The sequence below is a fragment of the Anser brachyrhynchus genome (assembly GCF_964034855.1).
Source record: "Anser brachyrhynchus genome assembly, chromosome: 11".
NCBI lineage: Eukaryota > Metazoa > Chordata > Aves > Anseriformes > Anatidae > Anser > Anser brachyrhynchus.
Genome location: NC_137706.1, coordinates 8116540 through 8143074, shown reverse-complemented (window position 1 = coordinate 8143074; position 26535 = coordinate 8116540). Strand labels below are relative to the sequence as shown.

Here is a 26535-nt window from a genome sequence, read left to right as displayed (position 1 = left end):
TGCTCGTCTCTGAAGTGTTGTGTTCCTGCATGTTCCCAGAAGCTGTTCTGCAGCTTTTCCATGTAACTCATACATCTGAACAAGAGCCAGTAGCTTTGATTTTGGTGGGAAACTGAAAGTGCAGCTGAACAGCAACAGAGTGCTTCTCTGGATGTGCTGTTCATAGTTTATTCCATTCTGTACAATCAACCTTTGGCTAGATCAAGCTGTGGCTCGTATGAGCTCCTGTGGTGGTTTTGCCGTGCTAGGCAGCTGAACACCACAACCGCTCTTTCGCTCCCCCTCCTTAGAAGAGGAGGGGAAGAAGTAAAGGAAAGAACAACTCACGGGTTGAGATAAGGATAATTTAATTAAAGGGAAAAAATAATTATTAAGGAAAGATTATTATTAATTAAACAATTTAACTAAAGGGAGAAAGGGAAAGGGGAAAAGGGAGGGGGAAAGGGAAAAAAAAAAAAAACAAAACAAGTAAAGGTTGTGTGGAAGTGCAGAGGAAAGAAATTACTCTCTGCTTCCCACAAATGAGCGATGCTTGACCACGTCCTTGAAGCAGGGCCTTAAAGCACGTAGCCAGTGTTTGGGAGGACAGACGTTTTCGCAACGAGGGTCCGCCCCTCCCCTCTTCTTCCTTTTTCTACCTTTTATTGCTGAGTATAACATCATATGGTATGGAATATCCCTTTGGTTGGTTTAGGTCAGCTGCCCTGGTGATGTTCCTTTCTCACTTTTTTGCCCACCCCCTAGGAAGGTTAGAGAGAGTCCTGATGCTGTGCCAGCATTGCTCAGCAGCAGACACAACACTGGTGTGATACCAGTGCTGTTCTAGCTACAAGTGCAGAGCACAGCACTGTATGGGCTGCTGCAGGGGAAGTTAACATCCCAGCCAGACCCAGTACAGCGCCTTGTGGGACTGCTCATCAGCACTCAAGGCATTGCTTTGTTGTTCCAGTTAAGCCCTATTGCTCTTCGTTTTCTGTGAATATGCAGAGCAGTCTAGAATTTACTCTTTGGGATGGTCATGATATGTGGTGTTACAGTCAGATGTACTTTGAATGTACTCATGTTATTTAGCCTGAAATAGGATAGATATTCCTGAATAGAAATGTTTTTTGGTGTTTTTTTTTTTCATACCGTAAATGAAGTGACTGGTACTGTGAAGGCAGCACCAGACTTTGTGAGATGTTTTAAGGTATTAGGTTCTAAAGGCCGCTTTAAAGCTTCTGCTTCCGTCTAATCAGTGAGCCATTACCAGCTTTTATCTTTTGTTTTCAGCACCCTTTTAGTGCAGAGTTCTTATTACAAAAGCAGCCCAGCTAGCTGTAATGTCGCAACATTTAATGGTGGTGACTGATGTGTATCAAGCCAAGGAAGAGCTTCTCTGTTTCTCAACATATCCACTGGTGACCTCAAGGGCAATCTGACTTTCTCTCTGAGCTCAATAGCAAATTAAAACAATCACTGCAGGGTGCTTGGAATTCTTTTATTTATTTATTTATTTATTTTTAGGTCTGTTCAGGTATAGCTAGAGGCTCTGTTACGAGCTTAGAGAGATCCCATTTCCGCCATGTCCAGCAGATGCCCTTTTGTGATTCTAGGGTGTTACACCCTTGAGAACTGGACTAAGGACTCTGACCCACCATTTTTGCCAAGTAAAACACTCTCAAATGGTAGAATGAAATAGCAGAACCAAAAGTAGAGTACTGTAGTGTTTTGGTTTTTTTTAATTTGCTCACTGAGCTGAGTTGATTTAACAGCTTCTGCTGTCTACAGGGGTAAGTCTTGATCTGTCCTTGTTTGATTAATAGAAAAATTATACCCTCAGTTACTTGCACAAGCAGTATTGCAGTTGCAACTGTGAGCTACCTCAAGGAGCTGTGAAACTTCTGTATTTTCAATCACATCAATTCCCTGACCTCACTGCAGTTTCCTAAGTGTTACTGCTTATGCAAAGGAGGTGAGTGGGTGGGCAGGCCTGAACAGTCTGCAAGTGCAGATCAGCAGTTTGGGTTTGGATGGAATTAATTTGTGAGAGAATCACAGCCTTGGTCCTCGGGTATGGTACATTAAGCGTAAACATACACCATAATCTGACGAAACAGCGTCATTTGTCTGTTATGACATTTGTCACTACATTTCTTCTACTCTAATCTGTGGGAAGGAAAACACTAATAAATGCTACTAGTCTTATTTTCCTTCCATGCAGAATAAATAAGGCATTCTGGCAACAAAGGGAGTGCATCCAGGAATGGAGAGATGCTTTTGCAGGCATCCGGAAGAATTTCTTGAGGTAAATAACACGTCAGGATCTGTAGTCACTGCTGCAAAGGCAGTGAGGCTTGTTGCAGGCCCTGGGCTTGTGAGCGTATCTAATGGTCTGTGCATGGTGAGGGCAGCCTTTCCAAATCTGTTTGTTTAGATTGCACTGCAAAACTTCACATAGACACTTTTATGCCTTATAAATGGAGCAATGACTAAGGCAGACAGCCAAAGCCACTTCATTATTTTCAGATATGCTTCCTGTTCAGGGACACGCTGAATGAAAGGACACAAAGCCAGGTCACAGCTCCGTATGAATTCAGGCCGTCATCTGAAGTGCCTTCTGCTTGTGTACAAACAGAAGAAATAGTAGAACTTTTAGCATAGAGGTTTACTGATATGCCATTTCCAGTTAGTAATTGAAGTTATTGTGTCAAATGTGTCAGCACAGTAACGTGTACAGTGGCAATCAGCACAGCTCTCGGGAGATGATTGCTGAAGCTGGCTGTCCGTATTGGTCATAGTACTTGGTCCAGGTATGGCAGTGGTGTGGCTGATTGATGTAGTGGTGTTGCCTGCAGGAGGTTTACGGTTCTAGACTAACCCAAGTAGTCATCTGAGGAAATAACCTTTATGTCCACTGATCTTTGCATTGTGTTATAGAATGATTGATGAGAAACGTACAGTTCCCGTGCCAAAAAGTAAGTACTCACCCAGTGTAATGCAGGTTACTCAAGTGCATGGAAGTTTGACTAAAATTCATGCAAAAGGGACTGTATTATACTGTGTGATATATGGCTTTCTCAGGATCCTATAAGAGGCTGCAGAAGTTCTGTTTTTCTACCAGTTATCCACAAAGTCATTTGAGGGACTGGCAATCCAGTGCTTAGTTTATCATGAAATGGTGTGTGGTGTCCCTGAATAACTTTCCAGCTGTCTTTACAACTTCCCAGTGGAGAGAGGAAAAAAAAAAAAAGTTGTGGTGTTCTGTTGATTGGTTTTATTGTTTTTTTTTTTTTAATTATCATTATTTATTTATTGCGAAGGATAATGGTGCTTGTGCAACATATTGCATATTGGTTTCGGAACCTTTGTGTTTTTCATCGTGATAATGCCATGTAATAAAGCTATCTCAAATAGAGTTGTAGGATCCTTACAGATAAAAGCTTGTGAAAAGCTATTTTATTGCTGTAGTTTTATTTGCAGGAGCCTGGATCACAGCCACTTCCTACAGGCTCATTTGGATGCTTTAGTGTGAAATCCACTCAGGTGGAAAGTTCTTATTCCTATGGATCTTTGTGTGATTTGGTGAATTAGGGGGAGAGTTAGTGGGAGGAGAACAGGATAAGAAAGCTTCCCACAAATCTGCTCTTAATTACTTGCGTGTTTTTCCATCCCTCGTCTTCCTTCTAGCTACATCTGACAGAGTCCTGTTGAGCCTGAGGCAGTGTTCTGGAAGGCTCTCTAGTTGTTAGTGCCTGGCAAGTCCTTTATGCTCTGCTTCAGAGAAAAAGCAAAACAGACTTAACTGTAAATGGACTGACCGGAACAGATTGTCCTAACAGCTTTCTGTAGAAATGGATGTTGACTTCTTGTGGATATTGCTGAATAAAACAGAGCAATTGCATGTACTCACATATATATATATATATGCATTCCTAGATATACTACAGCAGAGACATTTTACAAGGGGGTTATTTTCTTGTTTTGGTGGTTTTTACCAACTTCCTGTCCCTAAATGTGTGTTTCCCTTTGTGAATCTAAAAACTAAGCAAATTATATCAGCAAATGTATTGTTTAGCTCAACGCTTTTGGCCCTAACTCATTCATCTTTCTTTTTTGAAAGAAGTTTTATTATACTCTGTGGCAGCAGACCAACGCTATGTGCTTTTATTCTGTGTCCTTTAGCAAAATTTTTAGCTAAAACCTAATCATTGTAATAACTTGCTGAAGGTTCCTCTAAGGAAAAACACTTGCTTATTGCCTCTAAAATACAGCATTTTGAGGAATAAGCTCAGACAAGAATGAAGCAAAACTGTGAAATGGAATGAAATGGAAATGGTCTGTGTGACAGTGCTACAATTACAAGTCTAGATCTGCTTTGCTAGTGAGGCACAGGTAGGTAAAGGGCTTTTTTTTATTGAGAAGTAAGGTCTCGCAAGATGCTGTTGTCCATAGCATTGATAGCATATTATTTGTCTTTTCAATTTCATGCCTGTATCTTTGACCAGCATTCTGCACTCAACTCTGATCCCTGGATTTTGCTCAGTGTTAGTACATTGGTCCAGGCCTGCTTCTTGTGTACATGTAGGAATCTGGTGCTTAAAAATTATATACAAATAGTGTGAAACCCTGCTTAATAAAAAACTCAAGGTATATGTCGGTGTTAGCAGCAGTTGTGCTGGATACTACATCAAAGCCCTCTGTCTCCAAAAAGATGGGGATTTGGTAGGTCAGTCTTATGCACTTACAGATAATGGTTAGCCAGATTTATGTTTGATTACTCGGGTTGGATAAAAGGGAAAGGTTCTTCACTAAGATGGCGGTCAAGCACTGGAACAGGCTCCTCAGGGGAGTGGTCATGGCACCAAGCCCTCCAGAGTTCAAGAAGCATTTGGACAACATTCTCAGACATAGGGTTTGGTTTTTGGGTGGTCCTTTGTGAAGCTGGGAGTTGGACTTCGATAATTATGGGTCCCTTCCAGATTAGGTTTATCTAGGATTCTCTACTGTATGAATTGAATGGAGTATTTAAAATGACCGTTTTTTTACTTGTTTACAGGTTGCATGGCCGGTACCATGAAATGGCACCAAACGTTGTGCCCATGGACTATACAAAGGACCCGGATGTTAAACTACCTATGCAGCTTATAATAAACATGCCTGAGCTAAAGGTATGGCTTCTGACTGCTTACAAGCTGTATTCTGATAAGCTCTATAGCTTTTCTGCCAGAGATTGTGTCAAGTGAGTTTGGTATCTTTTCCCCTTCCAGTTATTGTTCAAGGGCAGAGCCAGCCACGGAAAATGGAAAATATTTAGGTGGATGTCTCCCATGCAGAGATAGTTGGGATAGAAGTTAAAGGAAATGAGTAAGAACTAAAACTAAATTTTACACTCTTTTCACTTTGTATATCCCTTCAAAGCCAGTGGGTTGTTTTGCTGCTGACTTTCCTTAATAATATTGTATAGTATAGGAATGTAGTTAGTATGTACCTCACTATTGTTAAAATAGTTACAAAATTGAAACCTATGATGTGAAATGAGTTTTTCCCAGAGTTGATATAGTATTTCTTTCATCAGCTTGTTGAGAGCTATTTCACCCTTGTAACTCCTAAAGCTATGTAGTGCAAACCTGATTAGAATTCAGCTACAGGTTAGCTTTGTATCAGCTGTTTGCATTTTCTAAGTCTGTGTCCTTGACTGCCAGGGCTATTGGTGTAATTCCCTCCTCTGCAGCTTACAAAGCTGACCTTCTTATCTCATCTCTAATGAAATGAATGACATTTACTGAATCACGTAGGTATTACAGTTTTAAAAGGTTATTCTTCACCCATTACAGTGCTCAGTGAGAATTAGGAAAAGGATGTGCAAGTAGTATAATTTAAGGTTTGTTTATGTGTGAAAGTTTAACAGCAGCAGCATTCTATAAACCCTTTTTTAAACAATATTATGTGTGTAAATATGTTGAAATATCTATGAAAGAGCCTAAATTATGTGCCTATGGAGTTAATGAAGAAGAAAGTGCATCCGGAGAAGTAATCATGGAGCTTGAAAATAGGTGGTATAAAGATCTTGCTTTTCAGTTCATCAGTTGGCATAAAATATCTTACTATATGTTAACTGTTCAGATACCATAAATATATCCTGCAAGTTTTGCAACACACAAATGTTTTTATACTCTTTTCTTATTGTACAGATAAGAAAATTACACAACAGGACAAGTTAGCAATACTTTGCAAAAATGCCCCATATTTTTCCTCACTCAAATTGAGTCTAAACTGGAGATAGCAACACAGATTTATAAGTTGATTATCTAGAATTAGATTGTTTAAAACAAAATTAGGCAGCTAAATCAGTAGCCTGAGATAAGTAGTTAGCACAAGCAGAGCTAATTAGGCACCTAGGCTGTATACTGAAGTATATTGTTAAATTGCTAATGGAGCTGAAAGTTGGAAAGTAGAAAGCTTGCTCTAAGCTTTCTTTTTCCTACTTATGATGGGATCAGATGAGTGATAAGAGGTGAATTGAGAGCAGTTATGCACTACTTTCCAGAAAGACAAAGAGTTTACTGCAAGAAGTTATTAGAGACATGGCTGACAACACATGAACAATGAGAACCTGTTGCCACAAGACATTGTGGATGAGACAGCACTGATATCTTCAAAAACTATTTAAGTGCTCGTACAGAGAAGAATTCCACAGATTACTAACTAGATTTATGATTTGGATGTAATCTCTCTAACTCAGAAGTCCCTCATATTCATTGCACTGATCTCTTTCTTTTTGAATTTTATTTCCATCTGCTGGTGGTTCCATTTAGAGTTAGGCTGGTGGACTGGATGGACTGATGATTTTGATGGTTACTGTATTCTACTTTTTTTTTTTTTCTTAGAGGTGATCCCTAAATGAGTTGAATTTGTTTTTAATGTCCCAGTGAGATTTGCTTCAGATTAGTTAAAGGATCTGCTCTTAACGGTTATCCGGAACCAGCCAGTTATCCGGAACCTATCTTAAAATAAGAATATATTCCTGACTTGCTGACATGTTGGATGGACAGCTGTATATAAAAATGCAAATTAGTCTTGTATGAGATTGAAGTTTCACAGTATCACAGATTTCTAGGTTGGATTGGAAGAGACCTCAAGATCATCGAGTCCAACCTCCGACCTAACACTAAGTACTCCACTAAACCATATCGCTAAGCTCTACATCTAAACGTCTCTTAAAGACCTCCAGGGATGGTGACTCCACCACCTCCCTGGGCAGCCCGTTCCAATGCTTAATAACCCTTTCGGTAAAGAAGTACTTCCTAACATCCAACCTAAACCTCCCCTGTCGCAACTTTCGCCCATTCCCCCTCGTCCTGTCACCAGGCACGTAGGAGAACAGACCAAGCCCCACCTCTCTACAGCCTCCTTTAAGGTAACTGTAGAGAGGGATAAGGTCGCCCCTGAGCCTCCTCTTCTCCAGGCTAAACAATCCCAGCTCCCTCAGCCGCTCCTCATAAGACTTGTTCTCCAGACCCCTCACCAGCTTCATCGCCCTTCTCTGGACTCGCTCGAGCACCTCCATGTCCTTCCTGTAGCGAGGGGCCCAAAACTGAACGCAGTACTCAAGGTGCGGCCTCACCAGAGCCGAGTACAGGGGCACAATCACTTCCCTAGACCTGCTGGCCACACTGCTTCTTATACAGGCCAGGATGCTGTTGGCCTTCTTGGCCACCTGAGCACACTGCTGGCTCATATTCAGCCGACTATCAACCAATACTCCCAGGTCCTTCTCTGCCAGGCAGCTTTCCAGCCACTCATCTCCCAGCCTGTAGCTCTGCTTGGGGTTGTTGCGCCCCAGGTGCAGGACCCGGCACTTGGCCTCGTTGAACTTCATACAGTTGACCTCAGCCCATCGCTCCAGCCTATCCAGATCAAAGATAGCAAAGATTGCATCCAGATGCAATAGCAAAAGTTACTAATGGTCTTACCTATATGAATATAAATTAAAATAAACTAATCAGCTTTTCCAGTAGCTGGCAGGATAAAATATTATGGGCTTCATGTGGTAGATGGGAAAGTAGATGGGAGTATCTTGAAGTATCCTGATTGTATTAAGCCATCTGCTGTGATTTGCTTATGCACAGATATTGATTTTTTAGATTTGTGATTAAAATACATGGTTCTTAAGGGTTTTGATTGACTCATCCAGTGTTGCAAGTAGTTTGATATCTTTCTATCATGTCATGTCTGCAACTCTTTCATCACTGTAGCATCTTAGGTGTTTGTACTGGCACTTCTGATGGGGAGAATCACTATTCCTTAAGTTTTACGTAGTTATCAAGGCAGAATCTCTAGGATATTGAGAGCGTGATATGAAATTTTCTGGCTCAGTTATGTAACTCTGAAGGGCTTAGCTGCCAGATGGCTGGTAGTTGTTTTGTGAGACGTTGGCAGGCTGATTTCAGCCTTCAGTTCAGAAAAGAAAATAAGTAATGGTAATCACACGTACTTTTTTTGTCTTCAGAGATACAGGATCAGACACTTAGGGAACAGCTGTTCTGTGAAAATGTTAAGAGACGGACTGCTGTTTTTACAAGACAGTGTGGTGCTTAAACTGAGATATAAAACATAGGTTTTATGTTGAACCATGATTAGATTTTGTGATACAAGAGCGTCTGTCACTTTTGTAACAAATTTAGATGGTAGTGGTGTAAGAAACTTGCATAGGTGTATTTAAAGTGGATCAAAATCTATCTTCTTTCACCCCTCCAAATCTGTGAAGCTTTCTGACCCAGCTATATAGGCTGTCTTGAGAGGAATTGAATTTGATTTCATGCAAATAGCATGACAAAACTCAGTGTCGAATTTAATAATAATTCTCTCCCAAGTTTCACAAGGCTGTGAAAACCCTTAGAAATACTGCTGTCAAACCAATCATTTCAGGAACTGAGGTTCTAAGAGTTTGTAGAGTACATTCAGTAGCTGGTGAGCTTGTTTCCAGTAAAATAACAGTTAAAAGAGGAGACTAGATCTGCCCCACCTCCCAAGGTCTTTCAAAATATTGACAGTAAAAGGTTTTAAAATGTCACCTAAGATCTCAGTCATAAACCTGGGCCAGTGTTGGTCACGAAGCATTTCCCTGTCTCCTATAAAGACAGGGGAACAAGTCTTTCACCTAGAGTTCATTTTCCAAGCAGTCTAGGTATTGACTTCAGCTCATACATGAAGAAAAAATGTCCTTAACCTTTGCAACTTTCCCAGACTGATAAATCAATATTCTTTATTCAGTAAATTTTCATCAAGGTGAAGACAAACTGACATTTGAATCTCAGAATAGAAACAAACAAACTAAATGTCTATTGAATTCTAATAAAATTAGTGATAATTTCAATGTACCTGGCTTTCTTCATATGCACATTACACTTCTAGTTACTGGCAATGTTGAGCTTAATACCATTGCAGATTCTGACAAATGGGTAGAATCAATAATGCACTTTTCTAAATTAGATTCTGCTACTATAAAGAAATATCTTTACTTCACGCATTAATGTTTTGAGCCAGGATATTTTTAAATATATCTGTGTTTCAAAGAGAAAAAAGATCATCACTAACTTAAATTGGCAATGAATTTTTCACTAATTCATGGTCCTTCAGTTGAAAGTCAGGGCAAGAAACAAATAAATAAAGAAGGGGCAGATACTTCAGGTTGATTAGTTCTACCATTACGTTGAAGTTAACAGATTGAGTTTACTCCATCTGTTCCATTAAAGTCTCTGTTCTCTAATGTTGACAATCTTGGTTACACAGGCAAAAGTCTAATAAGTTAATTCAAGTGCATATGAGAACATTTGAGATTACACTAATTAATACTGCAGATTGGTCACAACAATATGAATTGCTGAGTATGAGGCCATGTAGAAAGGGAAGATGCCTTTATTTCAAAACACAGCTGATTTCACTTGCATTATCCCTGTCATTTCCACGTAACTAGATGTGGGAATGTAACCTGATCGCAGAGATCACACATGTTCTGTAGAATGCAGGACTAAATGTGTGGCTGCCGTCTTTGTGATGTATAAATCCCTGATTGTAAGAACCTTCAAGCTGGCGTACGGCTGTCTCTGGTTGTGGCAGTGTAGCAATCTTTGTGTCAAGACGAGATCATAAAAGGGCTTCCTGGAGGGGAACCGTTTTTGTTTCATTCACTTTACAGTCTGTTGCTTTCCATTTTTGGCTCGTGCAGTAACTTCATTGATCCTCACAGGCCTTGTCATTAGGCCTTGTCATTAGCTGCAGTGGTGAGTGAGGTAGTTCATAAATCCACACACTACTGAAACAGAATGACCAGCAGGCACAGGAATCAGTCAGGGGAAAGAAAGGACACACAAGGAACAGTGAATTGGTCACACTTTAGAACCAGTGTTAGTACCCTGTTTTTTTCTAAGTTTAAACATGAACACATACATGCTGCTTCAAAATAAAAATAAAATAATTTCCTATAATTTTAAGAGAATTGAGTTTTAGAAGTCATTTCAATGATTTTGTTGCACAGGTGCTAAGTAAAGATCTGTCCTCAGTTTTAAAAGTTTTAAAGCTTTCTATGTAATGGATGGTGTCACCCAAGAGAGCAGGTTGATTGTCTTCCCAGACCCCCACCCTCCTCTGGCTAACATTTGCCTTGTAGCTCATCCTGACTTCCTTGTCCCTGCATCCTGTTAGTTGTTTCTAGTTATGATGGGATGCTTTATGCCTTTTAGACCCTTCCTTTTGTCTTTCTGAAGGCCCTTTTTAACCAGTTTTCTCAAGTTAACCCTGAGCACTCCAAGTGTAACAAGTGAGGGCCATTTTCCCTCCAAATTCTAAATCTGTACCTATTGATGCTCTATACTAGTATTCTCTAGGCTTTCCTGCTGTAGTGAATCAGGTTTTGTTTCAATGCCTTATATTCCCATGATGGACTACGATGTTCTGCAAGACTCAGCAATCCCATATGCAACTGGCATCTTTGTTTTTCTGGCCCTCGTGACCATGGTGCAGCCATCATTAAATAGGTAAGCTTGTTGCCAAACTGTCTTACATCTCTGCTTTTTGCACAGGTGCAATTGCTCAAAACCTTGTAAAATTCATTTTGGCTTATATTTTATAGATTTTTAAAGTTGTAGTTGAAATAGACCTCAAAAGGTCGTCTACTCCATTCACCTGTTTTGTCTACAATACTTACCAAAACTGAAATTCAGTGCATTTTGCATTTCTCATTAGAAACTATAAGAGTTTTAATAAGCATAAGAGCTTTATTAAGCATGTACAGACAGATATGGTTGTTTTTTGAAGATGTAAATGTATCAATCTAGCTGTATCTTAGCCTTGGTTTGTGCAGGACTTTCTTATTCAGCACGCTGTAGGTGCTGCAGAGAAGTTGGGAAGACATAAATAGAACAATCTAAACATAAATAAAAATTGTAATTGATTTTTGAGGAAGGTGTTTGTTTTTTAAAAAAAGGGAAATGTGCTTTTGTCTGCTCCAGGGACAACTTGCTCTTGCACTTTTTATGTTTCTTCCATAGTGCCAGCCTTTCCTTTGGATGTCTGGTTGTCTGGAACAATTTAGCCATTTTCATGTTAATGTTTGTCTAATAAGAATCCATTTCTATTTTTTAGGAGTAACTCCTGAAACTTGAGAGAGGCTTGTTTCTGATCAGTTCTGAACAAGTTGTGATTAAAACATCCAAAGGGATTCTGGCTCGCGCATTTGAATATTTCCACTGATGTCAATGGGGACTTGCATGGAAATCCAAAAGAGAATATCACTGTTTCTGTGGGTATAAAACTGAGAAGCATTTTGTAATGACTACCCAGCCTCTCTAGTTCAGTTATCTTGACCTAAAGAGAATTGTTATAGTTCTACTTGCGGCATGTTATTTTGAAAATGCAGTCAGCTTGTGATAGGAGGATAAAGTGCTGCAAGCTGCAGGATGATTACAAAATGGATAGGGCAAAAGGACAACACAGTGCTTTCCTTGAGCCTCTGATGGAAGTGAGAGAACAGTGTGTAAATAACAAATGCCACGGTAAGATTTAACTGTAATCACAGGCATGAGGCCTATAATCACAGTCTTAGAAAACTAATGGTCATGATTTATCACATTGTGTTCTAAGTCTCTGTCAGAATAGATGCAACAGCATATTAAAAATGTATAGAAACACAAATGAGTAGAAAAAGCTATGGTTAAGAAGATAGATGGCATGGTGAGGAAGATTATCTCAAGCCACTTAAATGGCAGCAATCTGCAAAACAGCCAAGTTTTAGCTGTAACGGTTTTTTATGGTTTCTGTCTCCACTCTGATTTTTATTATGAGAGGACTGAAAAAGCTTTTTAACGAGATAAATGTAGGTTTCCAGTTGTAAAAGGATTCTTTTTTAAACAATTAGTGTTTGAAGGAAAACAATCTATGAGGGAACCATATCATTTTCCACTTTATTCCCTTCCCCCATGACTTTTCCTTTAAATATGATGGAAGCCTAATCTGTGCTCTTTAGAGTAGAGGTAATGAAATTACAGAAAGGATGTGAAAAGTATCTGTGAAGGTAAACTAATACTTTCCATTGTGTAAACCGCAGATATACTGCCTGAAGACACACAATATGAGAAAGTTAAAGGAAAGAAATCAATATGAGGAAAGATTTTATTTTTCATTTAGATTTTAGAGATCCATTTGGCAAAGAGTTACTTAAGAAGTATGCTTAGGTCCATTTAATTGATTGTCGACCTATCTGTATTTTCAAGGCCTCTGACAAGCCAAAGAGATAATTCATCTTAAGCAACTGCAATATATTAGTCAGTGAGATTGTGACTAGCATTACGATGCAGAAAGTCCTGGGTTTGATATTCACTGCTCATAGGGATATTTGCTTCTGTGTAGTCCCTGCTTGTTGCCCTATGCTGCCAATAAGATGTCAGTTTCCAGCTGTTGCCATGCCACCATGTTCTGATGGGATTGGTTCTGAAGAAAACAATACAGCAGTTCAGAATGGCAGTGTTTCTAACATGTTTTCTCATCCAGTCTGATACTGAGCATTCCCTAATACTACACGTTTAACAGACACACTGTTTTGTGTCCTTTGAGAAAGAAACTGGACATTTCTCGTAAAGCCCAACTGTATCCTGCTTTGTCTTCACGATAAACCAACCATATGAAACTATAGAATCAGTTATTTTTACACTGAGTGGCCTTCTATATGTATATTCATACCACAGGCAGGTGTATTTCCAAGCACTCGAGTCAGATGCTCTTAGTGGTACCCACTGATGCATATCTTCTATACCTCTACAGATCATGCAAATGATGGGAGGGATCGTTTTGTATCCTTTTACAACACTTCCTCTCAGCCACCTGGCTTATTCTGGGGTGTTGTTTTTTGTTCTGTGACTCTTGACAGCTGTGACCCTGCTGCTTTTTTGAGCTTGACATCTTTTTATTTTCAGGAATCCCACTTTTTAAATCTGTATTTAATTTCTCTCATTTTTCTTTGGCTTGTATTTTCTTCATGTGAACAGTGAGCTCAGACTCTCATATTAAGTTCAGAGCACAGTGAAGTCATTAATTTTCTACCCTTTGAAATCTGCAGGCATGCTCCGTATTGTGGAGTTACTTCACTCATTAAACAATGTAGCAGAATTTGAATTTAGTATTGACTGCCTTAATGGTCTGTTATTTGAGACCATGGCTCTGTGGTTGCTACTTCAGCTATCTTTTGAAACAGCCTTATTTCTGGCTGTTATCTCAGCCAGAAAGGTTGGAGAGATCTTGGCATTTAGTAGTACTTAAAATCTCTGGTCAAGGCTATTCTGTAAATCTTGATTGTCCCAAGAGTTTAATTACACTTCCAAGTTAGGTTTCTGAGATCCTCACTCATCCACAAAAGATTGACAAACACGCTTGTATTGTTTGCCACTGGATGGCTACATGGCTTTTGGCAGACTCCAATCACTTTCTACCATGGAAGTAGTTGTAGAGTGCAAACTGAAAGGCTCAAAGGCATCTCAGGTTGTTAATGTATGCTGAGTCCTATGATACCAGTAAAGAGAAATCTCCTGATAAAATCAGGTATGCTGTGAGGATATGAATAGCCTGTTAGCTTCTGCATGAAAGTATCTCCAAGTTCTAGCTGATAAGGCTGCCAAAATATGTTCTTATACTTGCCAGGCTGTATGTCTTGCTAAGTGTATGTAGATATAGGGCAGCTTTTTTTCAATCCAGGCCATATACCCAAATGTCTAACCACTTCTCTGTATTTGCATCCTGGAGCAAGACACTGCAAGGAGTCATCCAACAGTAAGAGTCCACACATGATCAGTCACCTGAAGAAGAAAGGAATGCTGCTTTCCAGGAACTGGATGTCCTTTGAAATGTCCTTGTGCACAGTCATACCTCATGCTCCTCTTGGAGCAATTATGCTGTTGTATGTTATGCTAGCCTTTTAATAAGAACCCTTAAAAGTTAAAATGAACTGTAAATGGCGTGTTGGTCTGTGCCCCTAGGTAACATGTAACTGGCACGTGAAAGAGGCCGTAGGGGAGCATACTTTAATAGTCACTGCTGAGGCTCAGAAGTCTGTTATGTGACCACTTAGTGGTCATATAACAGGCACCTTTATAACACTTACAGAGGAACAATGGTTTTCCTGGAACTTAGCTACAATTCTTTATTGCAACTACAAAATCTGTATCTGCCTGAAATTTGGGTTCTACCAGGCTGTGTCCTCAAATGCAGTAAGTCAGTAGGCTTGTGCTAACTAGCATGAGCTAGAAAGATTAGGTACCAGAGTTTTATTTAAAATTGCCTTATGATATCTCACTCCATGTTGGCTTAGATTAATTTTCCATTTCCCTCATAAACTTGATCTGAAATTTTTGGTAGATTAGAACTATGTCAAAGTTTTCATTATTTGAGGTTGTAACAAAATATATTTTAAATGTTATCTATGTGTGTGTGTGTGACCAATGTCATTATGCTTCCAAGATCCCCCTGTGATTTCAATTGGATGTCTTTATCTTTAGCTCTTATTTTAAGCTGTTGCACACCATTAAACAGTTGTTGAATTTAACTTCAGAGTCAGCTGCATATTAGTTTAAGTAACCCAATTCTTGTAAGGTAGTTTATGCTCCTATAAGATGAAGGATACATGAACAGATTGATGTTTTATATTTATATAACTTTGCTTTGTACATGCTGTTTGTATTTAGCCTCTGGGGGCATACAGAAAATACTGTTTTGTACACGCATATGTGCTGTGTGTGTATTATCAATAAATAATTCAAGTAAACTGAAGAATAACACTTTCTGGCCACTTACCTCTCCAATATAGCTGTTTTATGAAATTTTATTCAAAATAATTGGAAGGTATTATGAATATTTGTTAGTTAAACTTTTGTGGGGAAAAACTGAAATGGATATGAGTGAGCTTTTGAGTTTTCACAATACTGCTGCTTTTAAAAGCAAACAAAATGCTGCAAGCGTATTAAAAATAATGACTAAAGCTGACTGCATTTATAGGAGATCAATATTTTAATTGCCATTCTTGGCTTCAGACAAGGTCTGTAGAACAGACTTGATGAGATGCTGCTTGCAGTCCAGATGAGGTTCATTTGTTTTATTCCTATCCAATTGAATTGATTTTTGCCAGCTTTATAGACATAGCTACAAATTCATCTTGACTTTTATATAGCTATTGGAAATATGTTGCTTTGTTCCTATGAAAACAGTGGTTTTGGACTTCAGAGTAGTAAAGCAGCTTCTCTCATGCTTGCTGACCGTTGTATTTACTGTTATAGAATATTGGCTTTTTTAGAGTGGCCTGGTCACCAGCTGGGTTGGTGAGGTGCTGGAATAGAATCTCAGGATCATCTCTGTACAGAGGAAATCGAGTTCAAAACTCTGGAATTCATAGTCAGTTCAACCAGAGGTTGGATATTATTTATTTATTTATTTATTTGGTAACAGTGAAAATGAAAGAGCCTTCTACAAGATGCTACTGGGGGTATGCCTCTACATCTTTAAGGAGTAGATTTGGTTTGATTGATGGTTCCATATCAAACAGAATGGATAGTACAAATTTTTACTTAGAATGCTTTCATAAATAATAGTTGTTCCTCCAGCCAGGTATCACCAGGTGATGTGAAGACCCTGTTTGTTTCATTTACTTTCCACCTTGGTCTCTCAGTTCCCTTCTTGTGCCACCCCCTGTTTGTATCTGATAACTTCTTAACGCAGGAGCAGTAATCCTCTAGGCTCTGTTAGTCTGAGAGCCTGTCTGGAACCAGTTATGTGCAAATGATTTTCAGTCTTAGTACCCTTATCCTAACATTTATAAAGCGGGTGTTTCACATTGGAGAAATGAGGTGACCATCAGTTTAGAAACAATGAGTAACTGAACTGAGAAAATCTGGGTGAAAAGTGGTGGGGTGGCAGCATATTTTACTGACACTTTGTGCCAAAGCATGCAAATGTCAATTTTTGGATGTGGTTTGGGAGAAGGAAGTTGTCTTCAAAAAGTGATCTTCAAGCATCCCACTCCTGTTTATTTGCAGGGAGTCTGTGTTTTTGTGGATGTTGTAAATACTTTTAAAAAAAAAAAAAAAGTATAATTCTGTTTTTACAGGAAAATCCCTTCAAGGAAAGAATTGTGGAATCTTTCTCAGAAGATGGAGAGGGGAGCCTCAGCTTCAATGATTTTGTGGACATGTTCTCTGTCCTCAGTGAAATGGCTCCCAGAGAGCTGAAAGCAATCTATGCCTTTAAGATCTATGGTACTGTATTGAGATGCTTTTGTATGCCCTGCTTGTTTAAAGTAAAAGAGTATGAGAGTTGCTGGTGATCTTTTCTTTGTTTCTTTCACTGTTTAGATTTTAACACAGATAACTTCATTTGTAAAGCAGACCTGGAAAAAACCCTCAATAAGCTGACTAGAGAAGAGCTAACAGCAGAAGAAATCACTTTAGTTTGTGAGAAAGTGATAGAAGAAGCTGACATGGATGGCGACGGGAAGCTAGGATTTGCAGATTTTGAAAACATGATTTCCAAAGCACCAGACTTTCTCAGGTATTGCCTTAAGAAAAAGTATGGCACTGGGTATTTTCAGGTATTCTTTTTTGGATGTTGACTGTGTCGTGTGGCACACTGTCCAATGTGCCAGGTTTTTTGAATTTATTCACAAAATTACACGTTGAGTGTTGTGTCAGGTTTAGTTTCCTTTTTTTTTCTCCCCTTAGTGGAAAATACCAGAGTATTGCTTTATTGGTGAAGGCTAGGTAGATTTTATAAATGTGCATAAATATCTTATACATTTAACAAATCTACATGGAAATATTGTTTATTCTCACTGAGAAGGTGAGAGCTAGAGGTTCATACTGGTAGCAGAAAATTGATTAAAATGATCTATTGCTGTGGTCTTTTTGGATCCGCTGTTAAATAGTACTTTTTAATAATTGATTTCTGTCTGTTTTTAATGTTCTGTAGACAAAACCCAGTTATCTTAAGGTAGAGCTTTTCTTTCATGTTTCATATTTAAAGAGAACTTTTATAAAAAATACCAATGACTTCTAATTTTTACACGTTAATGAAACATTCTACATAAGTTATGGGTAAGACTTACTCAAGTAATACAAGGATAGAGCCTGTTTAAGAAATTGCAGTGGAACAGCCAGCAAAAGTAAGATAGTTCAAGACTGAGAGGAGTATAATTTGGATTTTGAATCTATTGGCAGTGTAGGCTGAAGCTAAAACCTAGGTCTGTTTTTCCCCAGATGTCAGTGGGCTGGGTTATCTACATCTAATAGTAAGCGCATGATAACTAGAAAAAATTCTTTCAAAGTCTTTGTTCATACACATTATTGCCAAGTTGGTAGTGTGACTGGTGATAATTGACAATAACAAAAGTTCTAACATTTGGGAAGATAAGAATCCAACAGTCATCTGGACTGCAGGCAGATATATGGTATGATTTTAAGCTTGAAGTGTCCTGAAGAAAACAGAGGAGTTTTTCTTTGATAAATTAAATTTCTGAGGAAAGGCATTGTAACAAAATGATACGTAGAGCATGAGGACACCGTTCCTTTGAATCCTAGGAAACATTAGCATCTCAAGAGGATATGCTACAAGTCAATGTGAGTGTCTTCTATACAATAGAAACACAGCAGGCACTACTTGACTAACCAAGTGTGTCACTGGGAATTCTTTTAAAACAAGATACATATCATCATGGTGAGGTTCAGCTGAATATGCATTCCAATATTTTGTTTCTACATATTTCTAGCTAAAAAAATGTTCTCTGTACACTGTTCTCCGTAAAGAAACTGTTGGGGTCAGGTAGAATTTCTTCTAATCAACGAAGAGGCTATGAAATGTACCTACAGATCTGGTAGATAGCACAGATGAAATGTGAAGAATTGAAGGCCGATGTAAAGACTCAGCAGAAGCTGTAGTTTCAGAGGTTTCCTGTGCCATGACTGACTTTAGTGCTGTGTTGTAGAAGCTTGCAAAGTGCTGACTGAAATCCAAGCTGTGGATGCTGTGCAATCTAATCATTTCCTGAGAAGATGGCAGAGAAGAAGAATATTTGCCACCATACCCATTGGAATGACTGTCATAATTATTTTTTTTACAGGTTTTTGATGTGTTGGTGTAGGCATGAACTACCCTGCCAAGTGAGTGCTAAACTTGTGCCTGAAACATCTTCTTGATAGTGCAAAAAAATATGAAAACATTTATTTTTTTTTTATCTTAGTCAATTTGTTCCTTTTGAAGTCTTTAGCAGATGCATGGAAGAAACACCAACCTACACATGTCCAGAGACATCTGTAATTTTAATTTGGTTTTGCTTATCTCCACATTTTGTGCCCAATTGAATACACTCCAAACTTTAATTTCAGGGAAAACCAAGTGCCTATTGATTTATACTTTCGGCTGCTCAGCAGCTCTGAAAATTAGACACCAATGCATCAAAGCAATGTCTGCTTTTGAAAATGATTGCCAGTGAGCAGCTGGAGATGCTGGGCAACTGCAGTTTTCAGAGACTATGTACAGTATTTCTGAATACTGGATCCTAGAATACCACATGGCTACCTAATATGGGATCCTTTTAAAAGGATCTACTTTTTACTAACTACTTTTCCAAACCCTAGATGATTTTTGTTATCAGTAAAGAAATTCTTACCCTATTCTTTACCTTTTTCCCCTCTCCAAAAGCCACTTCTTCACATCAAAAGATTATGAAGCCTAGGTGCAAGTTTTTTTTTCTGTGGCTTTGCCACTGTTTCAGTATGTGATCGCTGCTAAGCCATAGGTGATATTACTTTTTCTTTGCTGTTATATGGGTCCATTGCTTACCTGAGTTCTGACAGACACTGAGAACTTTTATATGATCTATCCAACTGTAAAATCTCACCATCATTAAAATGAGGTATAAAATTGCCGAGGAGGAATATCTTTACCCTGTTGATAAGAATCTTACCTTTAAAGGTTTTCCATAATTCCTATTTTGAAGCACTTTTTTCACACAGCTCAAAGTACTATTTTTTAAGCTGCCATACTGTCATGGATAATATATATACAACATATAATATATACAACAACCATTAATTTTGGCGCTATGATTCAGGCTTTGACCTGGTATGAGCTAAAGTTCATCCATTCTATGTTGACTGATTTTCCTTATCTCACCACTTGTTTCTCAAACCTCTATTTAATGACCCTATGTAGGTTTAATCTCCTACAGGCAGCCTTTGCAAGCTTTGTGCTGCTGTCAAACAAATGAAGATGCAGTAAAGTCTGTTGCTTGATTTGTGCTGCTGCTGTTGATGACACTTCTTTTAAAGACTAGAAGAAAATATTGCTCGTTGTTGACCAGGGAAGATGATGTATACAGTTTTGGCTTTTACTCTCGAAAGTAGAGTAAGTTGTAAATAATAATGACAATCACTAGTACAGACAATTTGCTTGCAGTAGGTTTCTTTCACTCAGTTGTTATCAAGAAGCTGCTTTCAGTTTAATGGAAGTGTTTGCACTCTGAACTGGCACTAGCTAAGTGTTCTGTTCTACAAGACTGGGTACGTTTTCCACAGGAAATTGCTTTATAAATCATTCTGGAAGTTTAAACTTATTTGAAGGCCCAGAGGTGAAACATCCTATAACAATTTGAAATGGAGTTTGAGAAGATCATGGCATTAATAACACCTGGGAGATGCCAAAACTAGACAGAAACAACAGATGAAACAAAGATTTCATTGGAGATACACTGTTTTGAAACTTTTGTGGGCCTTTACCAATGTAACAGGCCATGTCATGACTCTAGTCCTACCCAAAGCTGACATGACAGGAGCTCTCTCTCAAGAAATGTGCATCTCAAAAGACCTGTCCTAAATTGCAGATGATCTAGTTTCTAAGGATTAAAATCAAAGCTAGTGACAAATTGACAAGAGATGCTTAGTGAGCAAACAATGGCAAGAAATCATTTTTATCATTATTTTTCACAATATATTTCAGTTTCTCATTAGTAAAATGCTTCATTTCCAGGGGCCAAAATGACAGTCTGATAGAAATACCAAGAAAAACCCAACCTTAAACAGTTTTCCAGTGAAGTAGATTTATATGGATTTTTTTAAGGTGTAATTTCTAAAAATGTGTTCAAATGCTGATTTATTTTTTAATTTTTTAGATCCTAGATATTGCCAATGTGGGACTTAAATTTTAAAGATCTTAGATTACTGCAGGTCTCTATACATCTCTTGAGTTCTGAACTAAATGTTTACTATTTTTTTTTCTGAAGTCTTAGTATTGGTAAGCTCTTTGCATTACAATATGCTTTCTATACATTTCAGTGTCACCCAGACTGAATAAATTCCAAGATACGAAGTTCCTGGGGACTCCTGTGAACATAACATTTTGTTTCCCCTGTATACATACCACAGGCTTTCCTTCAGTGAATTCCTGATTCAAATCAAATAGCTGTAATCAAGTTGGAGCCTCCCTGGAAAATAATCCAAAACTGTATGTCCAGAACACTTCAGCCTCTCAAATGCTCCAAACCTCTAAAGCTCTTTCGTTCCATATAGGCACCAAAATTACAGTTTTTGCATGTAAATATACATGATGAATACCTTCTGATATCAGTCAAGAAGGAAACATACAGTTTGTAACACTGTAGGCGCTGTCACAACATAGAGCAGAGATTATCACCTAGGGAAGGCTTTTCTACTTGCCCTCTGCATCTTTTACCATCCTGACAAGTTTCTCGAGAGTTCTGAAAACTAACAGCAGTTGTAGGATGTGTTGTGCTGTTTACCTCTATCACAGTGCAAACCGAGGATAAATAATCAAAATGTCTTGGTCCTTAGCAAGAGAAATGATAAATTTATCTGCTTAGTTTGATGTGCATAGGAACCCAAATGCTGTGCTATATCAAAAGTGCAATTGGGAAACATGTCACTCTGTTGTATATCCAATAAATAAATCAATGGACAATTGATTTAATTCAGTACTGTGCTCTGCCCTCTGATCTAATGTGTTCAGAAGATGTAAATTTCTCTTCAGATGTGTAAATCTTCATGCGGGAAGACTTGTTATTGCAGATAACTGATAGTCATAAATGCATTGGCCAATCGTGGATTCTAACTGTCCCAGAGAATGGGACAGTTTGCAACGTCAGTAATTAATCTATGCTCTATGGCTGTTGTACAAAACAGAAAATAAGTAGATATTCTTGTAGTTTTTTCTTTTCTCTGTTACAGAAAGATTTGAGGTTTCCAGTCCTGGCATCTAGGTTTTGCTCAGTCTAAAGACTGCAAGATGTTTGCGGATTTCCAATCTGCATCACAAATCTTTGGGACCATCTCTCCTGCACGAAGATTTATTTTTTCTTATGATATCAGTATCTCATTGTATGTCATGCTCTGGGATAAACCTGTTTATATGAAAGAAATATTATGAGTACCTCTGAATTTCCATAGTTATACAAGTGATGAGAACCTCATACACGCAAAGAGGTCATTCTAGACACAGCATTTTTTCTTGCTGACTGGCTAATGAAACTTTACATAATTGAAGGAAACATGATGATTTAGCTAACCTTACCATCTCAGTCTGCAACCAGAATTGAAGTTCTTTTATGTCTAATTGACAGTGTAATACTTTGCACATAGGGACAGTACATTTGAGAAATGCTTGGAGCTCAGTTTCAATTAAACGCAGACTGTAAAATGAAGTTGTGAAATGGAGAGATGAATCACTGTTATTCTGTGAAATTGTGAAGATGAAGCTGCTATGCTAAAAGACCAGAAGGTTACCTTAGGTATGTTTTTAAAGTGGCATCGCCATCCTGTATCTACTCACTGTTATTGCAAGATGCAAGGAAAAGATGAGCATACTAGTATATGCTTTTTTCTTACAATGCTGTCATTCCAGCCAGAGCAGTTACTGTAGGATCTTCAGCAGAACTGGTTCTGTAAAGTCAGGTTTTCAGAATATTGAATTTCAATAATACTTTTGCATCTTTTTCAAGATTATAGTGCATTTCTGCTTTTCAAGTAATTTTATTATTTTCCAAATATTGACATCTGAATTGTCACTTGAGCAGAGGTTTTTACTATGTAGGATAAGAAAAACCTGTTTGGATCATTCCCTCATAAGTACTATAGTTGTGGGTCTACAAAAATTCACAGTTTAACAACACACTGACTGGTTCTGTTCATGTGCTGCGTGTGCCTGACCAGAGGAGGCTTATTGCCAGAAACTTGGAAAAATCAATGGAAAAAATAGTGACCTATCCAATTTTCTATAGCTTTGCCAGGTGCTTGGTTCGTCCATTTGCTTATTAAGGGTTAAGTTAACATTTTGCTCTGTCAGCTACTCATTTCCTCTGTTAGATATAATAGATATATTAATAAGTATATTAATGTTATAAGTAGTTGCCCAAGTGACTTAATCAGTGGTAGTTTTCTGGTAGTTTTCTCGAGTAAATATTTTATTATTATGGTCAGAAGAAAAATGAGATGATTCCCACCACAACAAAGCAGAGGTCCATCAAAATGGTGGCAATTTACAGATGAAACAGTAAGTCCCTGAACATTTCACTGTTGTTCTTGTAGGTTAGATCAGGCCTTAGGATTGACTATTGTGTCCTTGCCAAGCATCCTGCCTATGCCTGAATATTAGCAATCCTTGCATTTGTGGCTTAATGTTCTGTAGGTAACTTCTGAGGTTATGTGAAGATCTGTCCTTCTGACACGTTCTGAAACTAGAACAGTAGAGCAGGATTTCTGCAGTTCAGATGGTATAGATATATTTGGAAGTCATTGAGTAGTTTTGTTGCCAGTCTGTTTATGTCTTTATTAACAATTTATGATTGTAAATAGAAAATGTCTCCCTGTCCAAAAGATTTTAAGCTTTCTAATAAAACCAAAGTTTAAAGTATTAGATCTGCCTCTCTGGTAAGTAAAAGCTTTCAAAATGAGAAATTCTCTAAATGCAGTCACTGTTCATCCTATCATTGTCCTAATTCTTTTTTTTTTTTTTTTTAAATACTTGACCTTCCTAGTTGTTAGGCATTCAGTAAAAGGATGATTGTACTTTCTGGAGTAGAATTTAGTAGGTTTAGAAATGCATTTCATCTTGAAATACTTCAGTGTAAATGAGAATGCGCTTCAGTTTTTCACCTTCTCATATGTCCTCGCTAGGAGAAAGGACAAGAAAGACCAGAGATTAAGATTTGTTATGCAGCACCTTCATTTATATACTCACAGGAAAGCATTGTATATAATGATAAATTTATGTATCTCTCTTAATCTTTTTCTTTCCTTTGCAGTACTTTCCACATAAGAATCTGAAGATGTTTCTGTGAGCCAGTGTTGTCAGAAATGACTTGCCAGTCCAGCCTTTCTGAATCTCAGGCGCCTTGGGGGCTTTCGTCCTCTAATTGTGGCTTCTTAGAACGCAAAAAGTATTGAAATAATTCTGGTGCACAAAGGGAGAGAAGCATCATTTGATCTACAGGATATTTGGAACAGTTGCATTTTTATCTTCACTGCTGGCCAAGCACTCTGGCAAAGATGGTTGGGTTGTGGTTATTTTTTTAAAAACAGGCAGAGTATCATCAGAATATTATTAAAGGTATTTCCACATAGTTTTTATATTTATGAATATTTAATACTGCTCTTAAAAGCAAAAAAAAAAAAAAAGAAAAAAAGAAGATGGTTGACAGGAAGATGAAGTTGGGTGACTTTTCCAAGAGAAAGCAAGCATGGGCCTTAAATAACAAGATGCCTCTATCACTGTGGTGTACAGCTGGGGGTCTTGCATGGAAATACTCTTACATGAAAGAACTGCAGTCAAGATCAAACTCCCAGTGTTGAAGACAACCACATCCCAGGTTTGCCTTTCAGTCACTGAAATGGCAGGTGCTGGGTTTGGTGCTTACCTTCAACCAATATTTTATGGATTGTCACGTCCTTATGAAACTTGAAATATTTGCCTTTTGTATATGATAACTGCATATGTGATTCATTTCTTTCCAAGATTAACTTTAAAACTGTGTCCTTAATCTCAAAGGAAGTCTTGCATTTTACTGATTCTATGGGCTGATAGTGTTGAATAGAAGAATACCATCATCTGTTACCCATGAAGAAATTAAAGAAGCACAGCACTATTACTAAGGACATGAAAAGACATTTTCTTTCTAAACAAGCTATGCAATCTTTCCCATAAAATGCATGAATGCAGCTCTGTATTTCTCCCTCCTCTTCAGCTGGAAATCAGCTATGTTCTTTTTATTTTATTCCAGTACTGTTTAGGTACTGTGGCCTGAAGACAATCATACATGTATTACTGTTCTAACAGTCAATAGAAGGGCTCTGTCACTTACATGGCTTCTGTATCAAAGTCATAACAATTAAAACTTTTGACGCATTTTATCGTGCTTTGAGAATTTTTAGGCTAAGCACATTAACTTCCATTCTACTCGTTATTCCAACTACTGTAAAGTTAAATCTTTCAAAGGCTGAAACATGTTACCTGTATTGAAATAGCTGATAAAATATAGAAATTAATCCTTTTGCTATTTCTGTAGGTATGATGATGCTCTCTACTGTGGAACTTGTAACGGATGGTAAGCTTGCAGTGTAGCTTGCTGTTGAAATACACCATCTCCTTTCCTTTTTTCCCAGGGCTAATTTTTGTTTACTTACCTGTTAGAGGCACTTCTGATGCAGTCTCACAAGGTGGCACCATAACATCACATCACATCATGACTTCAGTTACCTGTTTAAAAGTTTCTCTGAAATACAGGGTACTTATATACTTTGATGCTACAAACAAAAAGATGAAAACTGCGGTTATCTGTTGATTTTAAAACTGTAGATAATAAGGCAAAACTTCATATTTGCTAAAATTAACAGAGTTAAATCTTAAAATGGGCAAAAATAAATACTGTTGAAACAGATACATGAAAGTTAAATGATTTTGTGTATCGAGTTTTTGTATCAAGTTTGTGTACAAGAGAACTTCATTTGTAATACATGTTAATTGGACTGTGATCCACTATAGTGACAGTTTCTGCCTTATTGCATTTTAAACCCTCTCTCAAATGCAGATGCTGTAAGTTTCCAGGCAATTATTTTTTTCCTTTTGCATGACATTGGTCTCAGTGCTATCCGATAGCATTAAGAGTACCAGGTTGTTTTTCCCTTTTATGAGTTAATGTGCTTTTAATTCCATCTGTTCAGTTTTGCTGTCTTTCAATATAATTAGATATTTTCTTTTTTTTTTTCATTACGTAATAGCAACTTGTGTTTTTTATGTAGAAATCATTATTTCTTATACATCTGTCATATACTCTTTGGAGATATGGTGGCCATAGCTGTTACAGGTAATTGAAAATTTTTGATTTATAGAATGTTTTCTTTATTTTCTGTCTTACCCTTTATAAGTTGTGCTAGCTTGTTTACATTAAAACAGTGACACACTTGAAAAGTTGAAGTCTTTTTAGGTTGTCTGTGGTACGTCTTTCGCATGTTATGAGAAAGCACAAAAATAGAATAATTCAACTTTTTTAATTTTAGATGCACATTATGTGATATGGTGACATATATTACTGATATGGTTTAGTGGAGGACTTGTTAGTGTTAGGTCAGAAGTTGGACTGTGGGTGATCTTGGAGGTCTCTTCCAACCGAGTCAAGATGCCCAGTAAATCAATCTGGGTTGAAATAAGAGCAGGACTATAAAGTGTTTGTTATGTTACTACCCATTACAGCTCAGCTGGGACAGAAAGTGGAAATGAAATTGGATGAAGAAGGCATTAAAGACAAATCACGATTGCTGATGTCTTTAGGAAGATGTGTCTGAGACAGAAGCAAAGGACATTGTGAGCACATGTTCTGCTTTTTTCTCTGTAAGATTTTGCAGTTATAGGTGTCTTGTAGAGATGTTGGTGATGCTGAGTGACTATCAAATTCTCTCTGGTGGGGAAGAGGAAGAGACTGTTCTTGGTGTAATTAAAAGATCATCACCATTGCAGATG

General features: G+C 37.9%; 1 protein-coding gene across 1 annotated transcript in view; it reads left to right on the top strand.

Moving 5' to 3' along the window:
- Positions 1-24929, top strand: part of ACSBG1 (acyl-CoA synthetase bubblegum family member 1) — an 89223-nt gene extending 64294 nt beyond the window's left edge. Inside the window, exons 21-24 of the mRNA XM_080607562.1 lie at positions 5039-5150; positions 16628-16775; positions 16872-17067; positions 23825-24929. Coding sequence (XP_080463688.1) covers positions 5039-5150; positions 16628-16775; positions 16872-17067; positions 23825-23846 — 478 coding nt within the window. The 3' untranslated portion in view covers positions 23847-24929. The remainder of the gene's footprint in view (positions 1-5038; positions 5151-16627; positions 16776-16871; positions 17068-23824) is intronic.
- Positions 24930-26535: the final 1606 nt, after the last annotated feature.